We start from the raw sequence: 21698 nt of genomic DNA, 5'->3' as shown, positions 1-21698 counted from the left end.
TATCTTTGTGTTAAACATAGGAATCACATATTTACAATCATCAGAAACTGTAGCTCCTACACATTGACATGCAATCTAATCAGCTTAGTACCTACAATGACAGGGAAATGCCATATATGCTGAAATTTCAGATGACCTCATCGATGGCAAAGCATATCTTTTCAGTGTTGGCAAAGTTTATGTTGTTAAGAAATTTGTCGTGCAGAATGCCAAAAAAAGCTACAGACCAGTTGACAAGAACCTCATGATAGATATTACAGACTACACAACAGTTGAGCTTGTTCGGAATCCTCCACACTCAATTCCAGAGTACGTTTACAGAATCACTCCATTACGAGCCATTAGACCAGCGCGGGTCGTATTCAACCTGACAGGTGACCTATTTGATCAATTATCGTTTCTAAATAGATTTATCTTAGACATGCTATATAAATCTGCTAACTAATAAGGTTGCATCAATCTTTTTACCAGATGTCCTTGGATATCTCATTAGGTATGAAGCAGCTCACACATTTGTTCCTAAGAACATGGAAAAGGCTAAAACACTAAGAGAAATCTACATTAAGGATTTAAGGTATATATCGCCTACCGTACAATAACTTAAATAACAGTGCTTCTATCCTATTGCCTGATAGTCGACTTTGATGCAGCGAAAATATTATGAAGATTACCCTATGGGGTGAACATGCCACAAATTTTAGTATCGACAACATATACGATGCTGCAGCTGGTAATCTTATTGTTTGCCTTGTCGTTGGTTGTATACCGCGTGAAGATTTCAAAAACAATGGTACAGCCTTCTTTTCAAGATTGGTCTCAACATTTCTGAATATATTTACATATACATTGAAGACTAGCATAGCTTTAGAATACATGAACTACAAACCATTTTATTCCTTGCTACTGCAGATCAAACATGCCTAACTGGAAGCTCAGCTTGCACTTACTATTTCAACCCTACCATTCCAGATGCCTGTGCTTATCACTCCAGGTATAGCCACATGGACATCAGGCCAAATAAAAAAAACTAAAAATGCCTGAGCGCTTGTACTAATATGCTTTCTATCATCAGGTTCAAAGATACACCAGTCTACATCGAACAACCTGCACCAGAAGAAGAGGCAGTTCCACTTTCGGTCCAAGACATTCAGCTACCAGAAAGAACTATAGCTGACCTGAACCATATTGATCCCTTTGATGACATGGTAAGTAAACAACAAAAGCCTATAAACTCATCCTCCTAAAAAGCACCCTGTTACAGATATTCCAGCCAAATTTGGTGGCTCTTTCAGCAATGCCATATGAGCTTTTTTGTTCAAGTCTGTAAAAAAACAGAAACTATTAGAGTATAAAAACTCCTGAATTACTTGCTGCGGTGCAGGAAAGAGGACCGTACAAAGTTGCAGTAACAATTGTGTCTATCACAAACACTACTAACTGGTGGTACATGTCTTGCAAGCCATGCAAAAAAAGAGCTGATCAGCAGCTAGATGGTACCTACAGATGCCCAAAGTGTGGAGGCACAACAACAGTTCCTAGGTAACTTTTCAGTAGTTTTTAACCATTTCCAAACCGTAAATGAACTGAATATTTTCCAACCTATCTACACCTTTCGTTATTTATAACTTCTACAGGTACCTATTATCATTTATTGCAAAAGATAACACAGATGAAGCACGCTTCTTTGCATATGATGATGAAGCAACCAAAATAATTCAAAAAGAGTGCCAGGCATTGGTGAACCCATTGCATATAAAAGAAGGATTGCCTCAGGCAATGAACAACATACTTAACAAGACATATGTCTTATCAGTTGATCTTACTGACGAATCGTGCAAAAGTATGAAAAAAAGGCAATACCAGGTCAAAGCAGTTTTAGACAGGCCACCGAAACGCCCTCCGCTGCAGGTCATGGCAACATCTCAGTATCACCCGCCTCACACAACAAGCCCAACACCAATCATTGAGAGTCCAGAACATTCAGCAGATCTACTTCTGATTGAGGCCGCTGAACAATCGGTAAGCAAATTTTACAGCTTCTTTAGCAAAACCATTCCAGCTGATCTACCTGTACTCCACTAACCAACTTTTTCGTCTTACAGACTCCAGCACATGATAGCGAGCTAGAACATGAAGCCTCCAAACATGATGTCGACAGGTACATAATAATCCACCATTCTACACTGAAACTCCGCAGTAGATAGAGACATGTATACTGGTTACAAGCAATATACATAATCAGTAAACAATCCCAATTTATGTAAGGTCACCAACAACATGGACAGGTGCTCGCAAGAAGCTCTTCGGCGACACTGATTCGGCCGAAGCTACAGACACACAGCAAGATCAGCGTGCCAAACAACCACGTCCATCCTCTTCAGAATCAAAATCAAAGAAGTATGCTTTAAAGAAATTTAACGTACCATCTTTTTATGTCCAAACATCTGTACATACAAACTCTAAACATAGATACCGAGTATAGTGCTGACTGGTTTTTTCCCAGGCAAAAAAAAAAAAAGACGATGCAGATAGCCACTCGCTGGAGTAAGGCAACATCTACTTCTATGTACTATTTGCCATGTCTGTGACAAAGGAGATGATTGTCGACATATAACAAGCTTTTGCGTCCCAAAAAAAGCTGTTGTTCAAAGAAATCAAACCTATATGTAAATTATCAAACTACGATGCATCGACCTCTGTGCTGCATGCATCAGCCTATGATGCATCAACTTCTATGTACTATTTGCCATTTCTGTAATCTAGACATAGCTATGGGAACCACGTACTATGGATGTATCAGCTCGAACTGTCGCTATGAAACCTTGACATTCCAGTTGTATATGAAACTATATTATCCTTTTGTAAATCCTAGATAAGTTATGCTAAAATGTTATCAGACAACTGTCGCAGCTCTATTTTCTTACCAGTACCATGATCCACAGAGAATCAAAACCTCGCAAATTTTCTAAAAATATATCTGTGTTACAAAATAAACCACGTAAACCAGCAGGTACCGACAATAAAAAGTGGTTTCCACAAATACATTCAAAAGCAATTCCTACGGGCGCGCGAATGCGCGCGCCACCATACTAGTTCCACTACATTTGGTCCACTGAATCTCCATTCTCTGCTTCTGTTTCCTACCAGAATAGGTGCTCGTGCCAGTGAACAGTGCCTACAAACAACCAAGCGCCGAGATCTGGAGCCTGTTTAGTTGGGCTTGTGGCCAAGGTGTTTCATTCAATACCAATGGGCTGGATTTGTATGGGATTAAACTCTACGGACTGATTGGATCACGAATCTAGCACATGATTAGTGTAACTTTCAAATTACTTGGGACCACCTGCATTTGTTACCTTATGTAACGAATTATTACCTACCACAGGATGTTCAGCGGACCACCAATATTAATGTATTTTCATGTTATTGCACAGTGTTTAGCCTATGATAGACCTCATTTGTGTTACTTTTATGTATCCAAAACTGTTCTCGTGTTTCTCCCTTCCCTCTCGCTGTTTCCCCGCTCCGCGTCGCCTGACCGCTTGACGGTCGCCACGCGTCCCGGAGATCACCAGCCGTCCGAACCCTCGCCGAAGCCCTATCTGCCACCTACAAAAGACCCCAGGGCGCCGCACACAACCCCCTCCCCCCCTCGCGCCGCCAGGGGGCTTGCCCCATCCTCCTTTCCTCTCGCCGCCAACGTATTCCCACACCAAAAAGGGAAGAGAGGAAACCGGAGAGAGAGAAGAGAGGAAGCGAGAGAAGCCCGGAGACGGAGCTGCCGCGGAGGAGCCGGCGCCGAACGGGAGCAAGGGGACGCCGTCGGCACTGAACTGCGACATCGACCTCGTCCACCCGCGGTACCCCACGGTGAGCACACTCTCGCCGCATCCCTTGCTCTCATCTGCCTGCCCGTGCAGTGTATGTAGGTTGGCCTTCGCGCCACCGTGTGCCACGTGCGGCCAAGCCACTCCGCCACTGCAGCTTACCGCGGACGCCGTCCTCGCCATGGATTGGCGTTCGCTGGTCCCAAGCTCGCCGTCACCCACCTTCGTGCGTGCACCAACACCTGCTGACCGCGTGCGTGCGACGCGGCCCGGGATGCCGGATCACCGCGGACGCCGCGCTGCACAGACCCAGCCTCGCCAGCCGTGCCTTGGCGCCGGTCTTTTACGCCGTTAACCCCGCGACGCGGACCAGCGCTAGCTGCTCACCGTGACCGCGTGCTAGTGAAGCCGTTCCCCACCTTGCCCTGCGAGTACTCGCCTTGGCCGCAGCGTCCCTCTAACAACACCTTTGGAGCCTTTTTTACCAAACACTTTGTACTTGTTTTTTTATACTAATCCAACCTAATTTTGTTTAGGGAGGGACTTCAACATGAAACCTGGAACCCCTAGAAGGGCCACACAGGCTATGAAGTCGGTGGTCATTGTGTTCGACAGGGAAATTGATGGGCATTATTGTTGTGGGTTTGTTGGTGTGGCAAATACTTCCGCAGGAAGCTCACCCTCAGCGACCCTTGTGGTTGCTCCTTCAAGTTTTGTGAGGGGACGGAAACATGTCGGCGTGTGTTTCTTTGATGGGATCAAGTCTCGGGCACAGGCGGTGTCTAAAAAGGGAGACTTCTGTTTGCTCACGACAAAACTTCATACACGCTGTGAGGAAGTAAGCTGGATGGAGTCCACCTCGCCTCTTCTTACCCCGTCTCCTACATTCATACTTCCTCCTGTTTCCAATACCAATACCAATTATCAGCCTACTTTTACGAGTGTGGAGTCTATGGAGTCGTATCTTCTAGAGGATTACACAAGATTGGCAGATCATTCAAAGAACTATTTTCTAGTATCATGCAATTATGATGGGGAGACATACAATAAAGCAATTGAATTGATAGGAGCGCCTGTGTTTACTATGGGCAGTACAAAGAGTATTGCTATGGGAGTTGTCTTGCAAGACTGCTGCCCAGGGAGTGAGATGAGGGTGGCAATAACCGCAACGCATTTCCAAGAAATATTGAAGGCACTTGTTGGTCCAGCACCACCACCGTCACCGCCAAGGAGGAAGCGTAAGCGGACTGAGTAAAAGAGTCAATTAGGGTAGTTTCATTGTTATCTTTTGTAATATATGCACTTAATGTAGCTAATCTTATCTCTGTAATATTTGCACTGAATGCTGTTATGTTTGTACGCCAGAGCTGTTTGATGGAGAAACTAAGTTATGACCTACTACAATTTCCTTGCAACTTTTGTATCACAAATTATGCTTCTAGAATTTATTTAATGGTAACAGGTATTGAACTTTATTTTGGACTGCTGTAGACATCAATTCATACTATCCAGATTTCAGGCCTGCTGCCTACCAGCATGTTCAACTTTCATTAAAACTTCGTTTCTTTCTCGAGAACAGCTGTTTGGTGCTTGCTAACTGCTACGGCCAGGCTTATGCCGACAAATTGGATATCCACCACAGCAGTGAAAGAATTTCTCAACAAAAGCAAAAGCGACTAAAGCTTATCAGATTCTTGTGACACTGCTTCCATTATCAAAGCTGCATTCCTGAATTCTCTGCATGTTTCATCCAGCCGGACGATTGTTCTTACAATGAGCCCCTCCGATACATCTGTCAGCTCACATATGTCTGCGAATGGAGTTCCCTTAATCGATGTAACAGGAAATGGCACTACAATCCAGATGTAACAGGAAATGGCATTACAATCCAGCATTCATCTTGGAGAAGGGTTCCCATGATGATGTTGGTACCTTTGCCCACTCGTAGATAACCTCAACAAGGCCAAACTTGAGATTGTCACGTGCATGCTCCTCCGGGATCCACAGGCTCCTTGAACTGTGCTTGGAGCTGTCCTAGTCTGATTGCTGTATCATAAAGCCTAATACAGACAAAAAAACTCAGAGCGCAAAAAGTGCTTGAAACATGTCTTATGAGTAAATACAGATGAGATTCTTGAGATAAATCATGACAGGAACAGAAATAGGGGAGCAAAAAAAACTAAATCTTACCTCTCTTTGGCTTCAGCCAATTTTGGAGTAAGAGATGGTTCTGATGTTATTCCTCTGAATGCAGACATAATGGCCATGGCTTCTTCATCATCCAACTGATTTTCAAACAGACATTCTGTTGATATTAACTCCTCGCCAGACTTCATTTCACAAGCTACAGATGCCCCTTAAGTTGCACACCTAGATCAGTAACAATGTAGTTGATTACCTTTAGTACATCAATCTGCAATGATGGAATTAAAAATGTTAGAAAATAACATCAAAAGTATAGAAATGAAGCCAGATGTGGTTCTTGGAGTAATATTTCATTATTGAAAAAGCTGATAATAGCCATATAAGCATTCCATGTGAACTAAGAGTCCTTTTACCTAGGTTGAAAGGTATGTACTATTGGTACTTTTAGGTACTTTTCTTTCTAATTAATGCTGACCGTTGATCCGAGGAAATAATTAAAAGGGTATAGAAAATAATTAAAAGGGCAGTGTGGTCGTTCCATGATGTTAGGGGGCAAACCTTTCCCGTGCCGAGGCCCCAGATCAACTCCTCGCTTCTCCTGTTCTCCGACTCCTGCTGACCACATCTGCTCCATGCCCTAGCACAACCGACGCGCCGCCATGTCACACCCGTGGCCGCCGGCGATCACCGGGACGTGAGGAGATCGAGCCAGCGACTGAGACGGCAACGAGACGAGGAAAGGTTCCTCCGTTCTCGAGTTCGTGTTTCAGATTCAGAATAGTCTCCCTGTCCCAGCGTTCTCAGGGTTATTACATCTCGGCATCGGGCCCACACGTCATTGTCTCACACTACAGCAATGAATAAACCTGCTTTCTATTACATGAAAACCTATTGCCGAAATGCGCCTGCTCTTCTCGACTCTGTCTCAGGCCTTGTCCGCCGTAGGTGTGACAGCTCCCCCCCGCCGAAGACGATGCTTGGCCCTAAGCAGGTGAGTCGAGAAAGCGTTGTCGGACGACGTTGTAGTCCTCCCAGGTTGTTGCCGTAGCTGGTAAACCGCTCCACTTGATCATCACCTGAGATGTTGCTGTGTTCCCCTTGCGGACCAGACGCCTATCGAGGACCACCTCAGGTACAGAGTTGGATGCTTCGATGTCGGTGGTATTCGGCAACTCAGAGAACACTGGTGAGTAATCTGCAATGAATGGTTTAAGCTGGGACACATGAAACACATTGTGAATCTTACTGTCATGGGGAAGGTTGAGACGGTAAGCCAGGGTGCCAATGCGCTCTGCAACAGTGTATGGCCCATAATACTTGTATGATAGCTTCGGAAATGGTCGATTGGAAACTGAAGATTGTGTATAGGGCTGTAACTTCAACAACACTTGATCACCAATCTGAAATTGCAAGTCAGAGCGATGTTTGTCAGCCATGAGCTTCATTCTGTTCTGTGCAGCTGCTAGATGCTGTTCCAGAGATTGGAGAAGTTCCCTGTTCTCCACCAATTCTGAAACTGAAGGTGAGGTAGACACTGGCACAGTTGGAGTTGCTCCCACATTTGGTTCATACCCATACAATGCTTTGAACGGTGAACAGCCAATGGAAGTGTGGTAAGAGGAGTTGTACCACAGTTCTGCTAAAGAGAGCCAATTCTTCCATGTGGTTGGGGAATCTTGCATTGCACAACGAAGAAACATCTCCAGACATTGGTTTACTCGTTCTGTCTGTCCACCAGTTTGTGGGTGATACGCCGTGCTAAGCTTGAGAATTTGAACAACTCTCTGACAAAGATAGTGTCTCTGCCAGTGACAATTGATTGGGGCAGGCCATGAAGTTTCACCACATTATACATGAAAGCTTGTGCAGTAGTGGCTGCAGTGTAAGGGTGTTTGATAGCCATGAAGTGAGCAAATTTAGTTAGTCTGTTGACCACCACTAATATGACACTGTATCCTTGGGATTTAGGTAGGCCCTCCACAAAATCCATGGACAGGTCCCTCCAGACACCCTCAGGTATGGGTAGAGGTTGTAGCAGACCAGCAGGTGCACTGTTAGTGTGTTTAGCTTGCTGACAAACTTGGCATTGCTTGATATAGGCTTCCACAGCTTGTTTCATGCCTTTCCAAGCAAAATGGTTCTTTAACCGTTGATAGGTAACTTTGGTTCCAGAATGACCTCCAATTGCAGTAGAGTGAAAAGCATGTATCAACTTGGTTTGAAGAGCTGAGTTATGGCCAACCCATATCTGAGATCTGTATCTGATCAGCCCATTGTCCAAGCTGTACCCTGAGGAGTTTGGACTACTGAGTGCCAGTTGAGTGAGTAGCTGTTGGGCTCTAGTATCAGCAGTATATGAATTCAGTATCTCCTGCACCCAATCTAGTTTCACCATTGAAACAGCTTGTAGTGCACTTAGATGGGCTATTCTTGAAAGTGCATCAGCAGCCACATTATCCTTGCCTTTTCTGTATATGATTTTAAACTATAACCCCATTAATCGAGTCATGGCTTTCCTTTGCATGTCTGAATGCAAATTCTGTTCTTGGAGATAAGCTAGGGATCTATGGTTAGTGAGGATGGTGAACTCCTGTCTTTGTAAGTATGGGCGCCATCTGTCCACTGCCATGATGAGGGCTAGAAATTCTTTTTCATAGATAGATAGATGCTTGTGCTTCTCTCCCAAGGCTTTGCTGAGAAAAGCAATTGGTTGGCCTTGCTGCATAAGAACTGCCCCAATTCCCTCAGCACATGCATCAGTTTCCACCTGGAAGGGTGCTTGAAAATCAGGCAAAGTGAGTACAGGGGTTTTTGTCATGGCAAGCTTGAGTTCATCAAAGGCCTCTTGAGTTTCTGGGGTCCAATGAAAATTCTTCAGTCTTAACAAATTAGTTAGTGGCTTAGCAATGGTACCATACCCCTTCACAAACTTCCTGTAGTAACCTGTAAGACCTAGGAAAGCTCTGAGTTCAGTCACTGAAGTTGGAGCAGGCCAATGAATCATAACAGATATTTTCTGAGGGTCTGTTGCCACTCCCTTAGAGGATATGATGTTCCCCAAATACTCCAATTGGTTTTGTGCAAAAGAACACTTTGAGTGCTTGAGGTACAAGTTGTTCTGTCTCAGTGTTGTTGATTTTCAGTGGATCAACTAGAGTAGATCTAGGCCGGTGAACTCATAGAACCATGAAACACATGCACATTTAGACCTAAAACACTACACCGAGAGGGAGATAGGGGAGAGAGGACTGGTGATGAACCTGAGCCTCCAGATGATGTCGCGGTTGTGCTAGCCATTGCGGGTTCGGTGATGGAGGCAGCACACGGGCAGCGACGGGTGAAGTAGAGGTTGCACGGACGTCGATGCAGTGCAGTCGGGCGTAGCAGTGACGACGACGAGGATCAGCGGAGCTTCCCGTCGCTGGCTGCGCGCCCTCGTAGATCGGTCTAGGGTTTTGTCGGTGGGTTTGCGGCTCACGGCGAACCTCGTGCTTTGAGCCGCCGGCCCCCACCTCTCTATATAGCGCAGTGCGACGGGGGCCCACCAACCATGTAGGGTTGGGCGCCCCCGATCAGGGCGCGAGACCAAGGCCCAATAGGCCGTTGGGCCTACTGGTCAAGAGATCAATCTAACATTCTCCCCCTTGATCTCACTATTACTTTTATCTTTAAACTTTAAACTTCAATCCTTTAAACCTTACTCATTTCTTCACAGATGATGCATAGAGCATGTTTCATCGTCTCGGTCAATCGCCGATAGATTTAACAGCTACAATGCACGTCTCTGATCTGAAATAGTTACTTTAACTTTTGGGCCCTTTATAGTCCAGGAATTATAGGCTTTCCCTTAAACCCATGCCGGCTACATGTTCTCTGAACACGTTGGGTGGTAAGCCTTTTGTAAGCGGATCCGCGAGCATCTTTTCGGTACTTATATGCTCAAGACTTATCATCTGATCCCGGACTTTATCCTTCACAACATAATACTTTATGTCAATGTGTTTGGCAGCACCACTTGACCTATTGTTGTGAGCATACTGTACTGCTGGATTATTATCGCAGTATAATTTCAGTGGTCTATTGATGTCGTCAACCACCTTCAAACCGGGTATGAACTTCTTTAGCCAGTTCACCTGCCCCGTTGCCTCATAACATGCTACAAACTCGGCATACATTGTGGACGATGTAGTGACGGTTTGCTTTGAGCTTTTCCATGAAATAGCTCCCCCTGCGAGAGTAAACACATATCCAGACGTGGATTTTCTATTATCTCCCGCATAATCAGAATCTGAATATCCCACTATATGGAGTGAATCAGATCTTCTATACGTCATCATGAGGCCTTTCGTTCCTTGCAAATAACGCAAGACTTTCTTTACCAATTTCCAGTGTTCTATTCCAGGATTGCTCTGGAATCTGCCAAGTAACCCGGTAACAAATGCCAAGTCAGGGCGCGTACACACTTGAGCATATTGCAAGCTTCCGACAGCTGAAGCATATGGAACCACTTTCATTTGATCGATCTCATATTGGTTCCTGGGGCATTGAAAATCCCCATATCTGTCGCCCTTGACTATAGGAGCAGGTGAGGGACTACATTTGTGCATACTAAATTTCTTTAAGACTTTTTCTATGTATGCCTTTTGTGACAGTCCTAATACCCCTTTACTTCTATCTCGGTGAATCTCGATCCCTAGAACGAACGAAGCTTCACCAAGATCTTTCATATCAAATTTTGAGGATAAAAACTTCTTTGTTTCCAGTAGTAGACTGACATCACTACTAGCAAGTAAGATATCATCCACATACAGGACAAGGAAGATAAACTTCCCATTTTTAAACTTTGCGTAGACACAATTGTCCTCAACATTATCTTTAAACCCAAAATTCTTTATTGTCTGATCAAACTTCAAGTACCACTGTCTTGAAGCTTGTTTTAATCCATAAATAGATTTCTTTAGGCGGCATCCCAAACGTTCTTTTCCTTCCATGACAAAACCTTTCGGTTGTGCCATGTAAACATTTTCCTCTAAGTCTCCGTTGAGAAATGCCGTCTTTACATCCATTTGGTGTAATTCCAAATCGTAATGTGCCACTAATGCCATTATGATTCTGAAGGAATCCTTACATGAGACTGGAGAAAAGGTCTCATTGTAATCAATCCCTTCTCTTTGTGTAAAGCCTTTTGCCACAAGTCGGGCTTTATATCTCTCTATATTCCCTTGAGAGTCAAGTTTTGTTTTGTAGACCCATTTACAGCCTACTGTTTTGGCTCCTTTAGGAATTATCTCCAAATCCCAAACTTTATTTGCATTCATTGATCTCATCTCATCTTCCATGGCCTCAAGCCACTTTGATGAATGGTCACTTTTCATGGCTTCTTCAAATGAGGTGGGATCATCCTCCATTTGAAATTCTTCAGTGTTGTACACTTCATAATCAGCAGGAATAGCTGATTTTCTAACTCTTTGAGACCTTCTAGGGGCCTCCTCAATTGGCACATTTTCTGTTTGAGGCTGTTGTTGCTCCCCCTCATGTGTGGCAATAGGTTCTATAGGATCCTGAGCCACAGGTTCCTCATCATCATTCATTGTTGCCACAGGCGGGATAACAACAGGTGCTGGCACCATAGTGTCTTGTCCTGTTGGTGCAGCAACAGCAGGTAGTGAGAAAAATGGCTCATGAATGATCGGAGTGGGTGCAAACACCCGCTTCTCTTCAAGGTCAATTTCTCGAGCTACTATGCTTCCCCTTATCATTTCATCCTCTAGGAAGACAGCGTGTCTCGTTTCCACAAACTTTGTATGTCTGTTAGGACAGTAGAAACGAAAACCTTTTGACTTTTCTGGGTAGCCAATGAAATGGACAACTCACTGTTTTGGGATCTAGCTTCCCAATGTTTGGGTTAAATACTTTAGCCTCAGCAGGGCTCCCCCACACACGTAAGTGGTTAAGCGAGGGTACTCTTCCTGTCCACAACTCATACGGTGTTTTGGGCACCGACTTACTTGGCACTCTATTGAGAATATGAATGGCGGTTTTTAACTGCCTCCATCCACAGACTCGTGGGTAAAGTGGAGTAACTTATCATACTACGCACCATATCCATCAGGGTACGGTTACGCCTTTCAGCTACTCCATTCTGCTGAGGTTCGCCCGGTGTTGAATACTGGGCGACTATACCATTCTCCTGTAAGAACCTTGCAAAAGGTCCAGGAACTTGTCCATATGGGGTATGCCGACCGTAGTACTCTCCTCCACGGTCAGACCTGACTATCTTAATCTTTAAATCATGCTGATTTTCAACTTCTACTTTAAATATTTTAAATTTATCCAACGCTTCTGTTCTTTCTTTAATTGGATAAATGTAACCAAACCGAGAGTAATCGTCTGTGAATGTTATGAATGAATCATAACCATCCACACTTTTCACAGGAAAAGGACCACATATGTCTGTGTGAATAATCTGTAGGATTCCTGTGCTTCGTTTGGCATCTTTCTTAATTTTCTTTACATACTTTCCTTTTATGCAATCTCTACATTGTTCTAACTCTGAGAGCTCTAATGGAGGAAGAATATCATTCTTAACTAGTCTTTCTATTCTCCCCCTCGAAATATGGCCTAAACGACAGTGCCATAATTTCGACAACGCATCTTGAGCTCTCTTTCGTTTTCTGTTTCCATTGTTCGATGAGGATACATTTTCATTCACATCACATACGGAATTAACATTTTCACGAAGTGATAACAAATAAAGCTCGTCTTGTCGGAAGGCAAGACCAATACATTTATTATTAAACAATATCTGACATTTGCCATTTCCAAAATGGCAATCATAACCATCATGGTCCAACTTTGAAACACTAATCAAATTTCTTTGCAAAGAAGGTACATAAAGAACATCTCTAAGAATAATTATGAAGCCATCAGCAAGCTCTAACGGAAGATCACCAACGGCCTCAACATCTGCTTGTTCTCCATTTGCGACTTTAATGAAACTTTCGCTTCTTTGCAAAGTTCTCATCGAACGGAATCCCTGTAATGAATTAGCAACATGAATAGTTGCACCTGAATCAATCCACCAAGTAGATTTTGAAAACTTTACATACAAGGATTCATTTACGAACGTAATAATGTTCTCACCTTTATTCTTCATTATCATCTTTAAGAAATCAGGACAATTCTTTTTATAATGCCCTGTCTTCTTGCAGTGGAGACACTGGTCTTTAGCCACTGGGAATTGCTGGTTCTGAGACTGTTGCATGGGACCTTTTCCAGATGATTTGGAGGAAGAACTATTATTATAATTCTTTTTCTTATCTTTTAGGTAGTTGACAGAACCACCTTGTGAAACTTTTATTCTTTCCTCCTCCTGCACACACATGGCTATGAGCTTTTCCAAATCCCATTTTTCAGGCTGTATGTTGTAATTAACAACAAATGTGTCAAATTCTTTGGGCAAAGAAGCAAAAATCAAATGAATAAGAAACTCATCCTTGAGTGCCAAATCCATTGGTTTGAGCTTAGATGCCAGATTGCTCATTCTCAGTATGTGCTCTCTAATGCCACTGCCGCCACCAGAGTACCTTTCTGTGACCAGCTGCTTGATCAGCTGGGTTGCATATGTCTTTGAAGAGCCAGTGAACTGACTCTTTATTCTGTCTAGGTACTCTGTGACCGTGTCACAGTCTGGAATTGAGCCCACAATAGCAGGCTCAATTGTGTTCTTTATCACTGCCAGACACTTCTTGTTGGCAGTGACCCATTTCCTATGCTCAAGGTCATAGGACATCTTTACGGGAGCAAAATCCCGCTCTCTGTTCTGCCATGCAGCATCAGTCTCATCTGTCTCCCTCACCGGTGCCACAGGTTCTTTAGGGCACGGTGTGGTGACAACCCAGTCAACCTCAGCGAGGATAAAGGCCAGGTCTATCTTTTTCTTCCACTCAATATAGTTATCACCTTTTAGAGTGGGGATTTCTTTGATACAACTCATCAAGTTGTATCCTCCTGAAAACATAATTCAAATAGGGTGAGAACAGAAATAACAACAATAATTGCATGCCTTAGTTTAACGTTGGTCAAAATTAAAACATACAATTATTTTCTACACTAATTCTACATCACCGTTGGGCAGAAATAGAATTAATGTATAACAAAAAAAAACATTATAATATTGTCATTAATCAACGTTGGTCAGAATAACAACAACATTATAATCAATTTAAAACATATCCTTTTTCAAAATTAAATTCTCCCGTTGGTTCGAATTTAATAATGAAAATTACAACTTTAAATACGCAGCGGAAACTTTAACATTTAATACTCTTTTTCCTATTTTCCAGAAGCTAATTTACTATTTACTGAACAAAAAATATCATTGGATAAATTTTGTACAGAAAATCATCATAAAATCAATTCAAATCGATCAAACTGTTTTCTGGAAAATAAGAAAAACAAAATTGTTACTTTACTGTTCACTTGGCCATTTCGGCCCAGCCAGCACACGCGCGGCCCACCTTTTCTTCGGCCCATGGCCTTTTTTCTCGCGCGCGCGCGCCAGCCAGCACTCCCGGCCCGGCGGCTTGCGGCCCAGCCGCGCGCCCCAGCGCTCCCCCGCTATTGCGGCCCAGCCGCGCGCCCCAGCGCTCCCCCGCGCCCAGGCCGCAACCTGGGCCTGGGCCGGGAATTCGGCCGCGCATCCATTCCCGCCTGGGCCTAGAGCCGGCCCGATTGATCGCCACCGTACGTCGCGATCCGACGGTCGTCCGTCGATTTCGCAGGGATAAAAAACCCCGTCGGTCGGCGCCTACCCGAGAAACCCTAGCCTCATTTCTCTGCCTCCCCTTCTCTCTCATTCAACAGCGCAGCTCGGAGAAAAAACCCGCAGCAGCGGCCGTCCACCGTGGCCGAGGGAGAAGAAGGGCGGCACCGTCCAGCGCCCTCTCGCCGGCGTGCGTGCTCGCCCGAGGCTGAGCACGTCGCCGTCGAGGGGCCGCAGGGTGGTGCCCTGTTGCCGGGACCGCTTGGCGGGGAGCAGCGCGGATCTCGGCCCTGTCCCGCGCGCCGTTCGGGAGCGACGCCGCGGTCTTCTATCCGCGCGGTGGCGATGCCGCCGGCGGTGGGTAAGAGCCCAGGTAGGCTTCTTTTAGGGTTAGGGTTCCTTTTTAGGGTTAGGATTTGGTTTTTCCGATTTGAAATCGGTTCCTTTTCTTTTCCCCCGCTCGCCGGCCTGCTCGACGGCGAGGTGACCGAGCCACCCTCTTCCCCTTTCTTTGATTCATTTGTTCGGATTTTTGCCCGATTTGACGATTAGGGTTAGGGTTAGGGTGGAGACGGCACTGTTTTCTTTTCCCCGAATTACCTTCGGGTTTTAGGGTTCGTTCTTTGTAAGAAAAACCGAGCCCTTCTTCTTTTCTCGGATCCGACGGATCGAGTTAAGGTTCAACCGAAAATCGGGTGACCCCTTTTCTGCTTAGATCCACACTGGATCTAATCAACTTTTCTTTTTCTAATCGGTACCCGTTCTAGATCCACAAGCTAGTATGGCTCCGGTACCATTGTTGATTTTCAGTGGATCAACTAGAGTAGATCTAGGCCGGTGAACTCATAGAACCATGAAACACATGCACATTTAGACCTAAAACACTACACCGAGAGGGAGATAGGGGAGAGAGGACTGGTGATGAACCTGAGCCTCCAGATGATGTCGCGGTTGTGCTAGCCATTGCGGGTTCGGTGATGGAGGCAGCACACGGGCAGCGACGGGTGAAGTAGAGGTTGCACGGACGTCGATGCAGTGCAGTCGGGCGTAGCAGTGACGACGACGAGGATCAGCGGAGCTTCCCGTCGCTGGCTGCGCGCCCTCGTAGATCGGTCTAGGGTTTTGTCGGTGGGTTTGCGGCTCACGGCGAACCTCGTGCTTTGAGCCGCCGGCCCCCACCTCTCTATATAGCGCAGTGCGACGGGGGCCCACCAACCATGTAGGGTTGGGCGCCCCCGATCAGGGCGCGAGACCAAGGCCCAATAGGCCGTTGGGCCTACTGGTCAAGAGATCAATCTAACAAGTGTCTCTAAAACCTGCTGAAGATGTTCAGTATGCTCTTCCACTGATTTACTGTAGATGAGAATATCATCTAGAAACACTATGACAAATTTTCTTAAGAATGGTTGCAATACTTGATTCATGATGCATTGGAATGTTGCTGGAGCATTTGTGAGCCCAAATGGCATGACCTTAAACTGATAGTGCCCATGGTGAGTCTTGAATGTTGTTTTATACTCATCCTCAGGTAGCATTCTTACTTGGTGGTATCCTGATTTCATATCAAGTTTAGTGAAATATTGGGCTCCTGCCAACTCATCCAATATCTCTTCTATAATAGGCATGGGAAACCTGTTCTTGATTGTGAGATCATTCAACTTTCGATAATGTACACAGAATCTCCATGTTCCATCCTTCTTCTTAACTAGGAGAACAGGAGATGCAAAAGGGCTTTGGCTGGGTGTGATCGGTCCTTGTTGCAGCAATTGCTTAACTTGCTCCTCAATCTCTGTTTTATGTTGTGGTGAGTAGTGGTAGGGTCTGGCATTGACTGGAATAGCCCCAGGCAACAGTGGTATGGAGTGATCATAGCTTCTAGGTGGGGGTAAGGTTTTGGGATCCTGAAACACATCTCTATATCTGTCCAGAATGACATAAGCCCAATGTCATTCCCTCTGGCAGCATTATACACCTGTTTAGCAGAAATTGGTGTTGCCTGTAATGAAGGGGTCACCAAGCCTTGTAACTTCACAGTTTTGCCATGCACTAAGGATCGGCAAGTGTAAGTTGTACTACCTTTTTATATTCGTTTTGGATGTCTGAATTGTTTGTTCTAGCGTTTTCCTAGAGATCATGGTCTTTGGGTCTTTGTTGCCTCGATGATCCGGGTTCTTGAGTTCTTTTTTCTTTTCGTTAATCTCGTGTGGTACATGTTTTTGAAAATACAGCATGGATGAAGAAAACATGAGTGCTTCGCGTTTCAATCCTTTTCATGTTAGCGCGGAGATTTTTCCAGATGTGGTTTTGATGATCCTGTTTAATCAAGTTTCAGTTAGTCGACTTTGCTGAGGGATCATTTGACATGTCTTGCAAACGTAGATTGAAAATTGAGTTGGTACTGGTATGAACTAACCCACAAGTAACAGTCATGTCAACAGTAGATTGGAATTAGTTAGCTGTACGTTTTTTCAAGAATCTTATTGCAATAATGTTTACAGCACGATAGCAGAAGGAATTTTGCTGCATAAACTTATGGCCTTTGGTAAATCTCTTCAACCTTGGACATGGTGAAATCCAGTGGAGGCAGTTGTGTTAACATGGGACTTTGGACAGATAAGCATGCTGACGAAGATATCGATGAATGCTAAGACTTAGAATTGAGAATCAATAAGAGCCATATGATTCTTACTCTCTGTCTTTGTGGTAGCCTGATAGGGGATTGCTTGTTTGATGTAATATTAGTTTCTGGATATAGCATATGCTCAGGCCCCGTCATATTCACATGTTACTTATGCTGGATATAACCAGTAACCCCAACAAGTAAAGATTTTGATCCAAATTTCATTCATTTTATTTTTCCCCTGAGTCTCTGTGTTGTACACTTGTTCATTCATCAACAAGTTGTGAATGTGGAGACCTAGAGCTTGTTAAGCTATCTAACTACGATGCACCCTAGTTAAACCAAATGTAGGATTCACAAAAGAGGAAAATTGTAATCCTGTGAATTATTTTGTCCACCATATCGAATAGCTGAAGGAAATATTGTGGGCTGTAGAACGTGCATTTACTGAATTATTTTTCTTGTCCCAAACAACTTCTGTTCCTACTAATCATGTGAGTTTCAATGGGCCATGGACATATTCCGTTGTAAGGAAGTGATTTGTGGTGCATACCTCCCATAATAGCTCTTGTTTCATAACACAAATGATCTGTCATTCGTGCTTGACCAAAGTTTGTTCCCGTATATTTGAAAAATCTCTCGTTCTTGCAGGTTGAGAGAACTAGTGAGTAGTGACACCGCTTTGGTCCTCTTTTGCCCTTTTGCAAACCTAGGTTGAGCACTTCATACATACATAATGTTAGAGCCATGCTAGGGCGGTCACCGTGGTTGAAGATGAACACACCGTCCTAGATGACATGAGCATCCATCCATCCCTCTCTCTAGAGACTGCAATGCCGATGGACACAGCTGGGTTTCATCGCAGCGATCGATCATTGAATGCTTAGTTATGGTAGGCTGACTAAAAACTTCTTGTATGGTGGCACATCTGCGAACACAAGGTTGACAAGTACCCTTGTGTGTTCGTTTTGTGATGAGTGATTGTCAATGTGATCCACGAAGTAGGTTGAGTGGTGACTAACCCTACCATGGCGAAAGCTATGTGTGCGACATGTCTTTTGGCTTGTGTTGTGCAGGTGTGGAGCTCGGATGCGGTGGTCGACGGCGAGGTGAAGGTCAAGGAGGATGTGCCGTGCCGACAGACCGGGAGCGGTGAAGGACGGACGTGAGGCTTGGACCGAGGGACCCAGAGGCCGGGTGACTAGCCGCGGTGGCTGACACTTGGGACATCGACAAGTGCAAGAAGACATGGAGTGACGGTGTTGACCGGGTCAAGACAGCGGACGCGTGAGTCGAGCGAGGCTCAGGAGGACTTGGCGGGCCGGCCGATCGAGGACGGCGGTGACACGCGTCGGATGGCGGGGGACGCGTATGGAGTACGCTACTCGCGGACGGTTTGATGGTTTGGACCTCAAAACCATCGGATGGACGGTTTATGGGTTTGGGCCTCAAAACCCGGGCGGAGGTTCCGAGGAGGGACGGACGGCACGTGGCGGCATCGGGGAGTTCGCGTCGAGGCGAAGCTACCGATGAGAAGGCGCGGTGGCCGTCGGATCAAGATTACACCGGGTTGGACAACAACGCCTTTGGGCTTAGCGGTTCAACTCATTTGTATCCAGGGGCAAAACTGGGAATGTGTAATAGCCCTGTTAAATAGGATGAGGGAGCCCCCATCTCCCTCACCTCCTCTAGTTTTCATTTTCTCCTTTAGGGTTTCTTCCTCTAGTTTGCTTCCATGTATGAGAGAGGTGCACAACTCAAATTGTGACTTGGTTTTGAAGGAATCAGTGGCCGTAACCACCGTATGCCCTCCGGGATTCATGATTTAGTTGTGTTCTTGATGTGATTTTGGTGTTCTTCACAAGCTCCTTTTGTCTCCTCTTGTTTTCCCTCTCGTTTCTTCGTTTTGGGATGGTTTTGGTTCGTTCTTGTTGCCTTGGATCGATCAATGACATGAGTAGAAGCTTTCCACCGAAGGAAATCCACTAATTCCTCACGAGATCGCAGATCCGGGCAATTTAAGTTCTTGACCTATTTTTGGGGGATTCTTCAATTCCTTCGATTCACGGAGTTAGAGTTTGTTTCGGGCCATGATCCTTTAGAGGTTGCCTTTCTACTCGCTTGTGAACCCTTGTGCAAAGTTTCAAGTCATTTGGAGTTGATTTGATCAAGTTATGGCTTGATTTGATTTTTCCCGAGAAACTGCTCGTTCATACCGGACGCGTCCGATATGATCTAGGACGTGTCCGATATTTCTCACTTTGGAGTTTTGAGCTAAAATTTGGTGGAGACCTTCCCTTGGTGTCTAAAAAGCTATGGTTAAAATTTCATGATTTTTGGACACCATTTGACGGGGTTTTGGATTTTTCTCTTTTGATCAGCTTGCTGCTGAAAATACCGGACGTGTCCGAGATCATACCGGACGTGTCCAAAAATACCGGACGTGTCCGATATTTGCAGGAGCAGTGCTGTTTTCTTTTGGGAGTTTGCTCGTTTGGGCTTCGATCTGTGTTCCGTTTGCTCTGTGGTGACCCGCTGTGTTCTGAGGGAGCATCCACCCTTCTCTAGGGTCGTGGTCATCAAGTCTTTCGTGTATGCTTTTTGGGGATTGATGTTGGGACAGTGGTCGAAGATTTCAAAAGAAATTTGAGGCTCCCATTCACCCCCCCCCCCCTCTCTGGTCGCCGTTTCCGGTCCTTCAATTGGTATCAGAGACGGTTAAGGATCATTCCACCTTAATCGGTCCGTGATCCACGAAGGCGACATGGAGCGTGGTTCCGGCAAACCACCGCACTTTGATGGGTCCAACTATCCTTATTGGAAGATCCGCATGTCTGCGCATCTCTAGGGGATTGATTGGCTCGTCTGGGAAATTTGTGAGGATGCTACTTATGTTGTGCTCCCTGTTGCGGCACGTACCACCCAGGATCACAAGGATCGGCACAACGCAAATAGCAAAGCTCGCAGTGTGCTTTTCTCGAGTCTTTCGCTTTCTGAGTTCGAGCGTGTCTCCGATTGTACTACAGCTCGAGAGATCTGGGTGAGGCTTCAGAGCTATCACGAGGGGACCGCACAGGTCAAGACCAGACTCTACGAGATGTACAAGCGCGAGTACGAGAACTTCTCTCAGTTTGATGGCGAGTCCATCGATGCCATGTTTTCCCGCTTTCAGACTATTGTCAACAAAATGAAAGCGAACAAGGCCAACCTACCTTATAGTGATCATGAGAGGGCGCTCAAGCTTCTCTATGCCCTTGATCGAAAGGTATGGGATGTGAAGGTGTCGGCGATCATCGAGTCGACCAACTACGACACCCTCACCGTCGATGAGCTTTTCAGCAAGCTCAAGTCCACAGAGATCGACTACCAAACCCAAGCCAAGCTCAAGAATCCTTCTGCACCAACCATGGCTTTGGTCTCAGGTAGTGGTTCAAGTTCATTGACTAACCCTTCACAAGCTTCTTTCTCTTTGTCGTGCTTGATGTCAGTCACAGAGGAGCAGCTGGAGTCTCTTGGGGATGATGAGTTGGCACTCGTCATCAGTCGGTTCTCTCGGTTTCACAACAACCGTTTGAACTGTCGACGCAGTGGTGGCCCGAAGGAGGGATGCTATGGATGTGGAGATCCGGACCACTTTGTCGCGCACTGCCCCAAGAAGAAGCCCTTCACCAACAAGTACGACTCCGGCAAGTGCAAGGATAAGCGTGACTACACCTCCGGCAAGCACAAGGCCAAGGGCGGCTTCGACAAGGAGGCGATCAAGAAGGCGTACCGCAGGAAGGCCAAAGCTCAAGAACGAGCCTTCCTCGCCTCCCTCAGCGACCTCGACGACGACTCCGACGATGATCACTCTTCTTCTCCCTCGACCGACGATGAGTCCGAGAAGAAGCGCGAGGACAAGCTCAACGGTCTCTGCTTTGTTGCCGGTGCAAACCGTGGTGGGTTTTGCACTATGGCGGTTGACGGTGGAGCAAAGCTCAAAAAGGACGTCGACATCGACGACGACGAAAATGAGGTACCGCCCACACTTGACTCACTTATGCTTGAGCTTGATACTATGAATGATACATTGATGAGTCAAGATAAGTTACTTAAGCGTGCTGCCCACGAGAGAAAAGAGTTTAAGGACCAGCTAGAGGTTGCTTTAAAGGAGTTGGAGCTTGCCAAGAGTGGTGTAGTGGTGTCAGAGAAGGAGGAGTGCGATGAGTACGCTATACACATGTCTAACCTCTCTGACTTGCAATCCAAGTATGCTGTTTTGCTTGATGAATGTGATGAGCTGAAGTCTCGTTCTGGGTTGCTCGGTGCATGCAAGTCCTGCTCAGGCTTGCAATCTGAGTTG

General features: G+C 45.5%; 1 protein-coding gene, 2 long non-coding RNA genes and 1 pseudogene across 5 annotated transcripts in view; 3 read left to right on the top strand and 1 right to left on the bottom strand.

Annotated features, from left to right (window-relative positions):
- LOC136513544 (replication protein A 70 kDa DNA-binding subunit B-like) overlaps positions 1 to 2888 on the top strand; it is a 16193-nt gene extending 13305 nt beyond the window's left edge. Inside the window, exons 2-11 of the mRNA XM_066507517.1 lie at positions 104 to 374; positions 472 to 574; positions 651 to 790; positions 910 to 991; positions 1073 to 1205; positions 1382 to 1539; positions 1635 to 2019; positions 2103 to 2158; positions 2266 to 2397; positions 2504 to 2888. Of these exons, the coding sequence (XP_066363614.1) occupies positions 104 to 374; positions 472 to 574; positions 651 to 790; positions 910 to 991; positions 1073 to 1205; positions 1382 to 1539; positions 1635 to 2019; positions 2103 to 2158; positions 2266 to 2397; positions 2504 to 2588 (1545 nt within the window). The 3' untranslated portion in view covers positions 2589 to 2888. The remainder of the gene's footprint in view (positions 1 to 103; positions 375 to 471; positions 575 to 650; positions 791 to 909; positions 992 to 1072; positions 1206 to 1381; positions 1540 to 1634; positions 2020 to 2102; positions 2159 to 2265; positions 2398 to 2503) is intronic.
- The window catches only part of LOC136511587 (uncharacterized), a 240639-nt pseudogene that overhangs the window by 156810 nt on the left and 62131 nt on the right, over positions 1 to 21698 (top strand).
- On the top strand, positions 3545 to 5225 carry LOC136513217 (uncharacterized). The gene is made up of 2 exons (XR_010773320.1): positions 3545 to 3870; positions 4364 to 5225. It is a non-coding gene; the product is annotated as an uncharacterized lncRNA (long non-coding RNA).
- On the bottom strand, positions 5434 to 6714 carry LOC136510143 (uncharacterized). Of its 3 annotated transcripts, none has more exons than XR_010772623.1 (4): positions 6531 to 6714; positions 6018 to 6240; positions 5760 to 5887; positions 5434 to 5679 (listed from the first exon to the last, which is right to left on the bottom strand). It is a non-coding gene; the product is annotated as an uncharacterized lncRNA (long non-coding RNA). The 3 variants fall into 3 exon arrangements; XR_010772624.1 differs by having other exon boundaries at positions 5434 to 5887; positions 6018 to 6112; positions 6226 to 6240; XR_010772622.1 differs by having other exon boundaries at positions 5434 to 5887.

The sequence above is a fragment of the Miscanthus floridulus genome, chromosome 16, assembly GCF_019320115.1.
Source record: "Miscanthus floridulus cultivar M001 chromosome 16, ASM1932011v1, whole genome shotgun sequence".
In the NCBI taxonomy this organism is placed as follows: domain Eukaryota; kingdom Viridiplantae; phylum Streptophyta; class Magnoliopsida; order Poales; family Poaceae; genus Miscanthus; species Miscanthus floridulus.
Note: the sequence above shows the minus strand (reverse complement) of the source record. Positions and strands in the feature narration are given on the sequence as shown.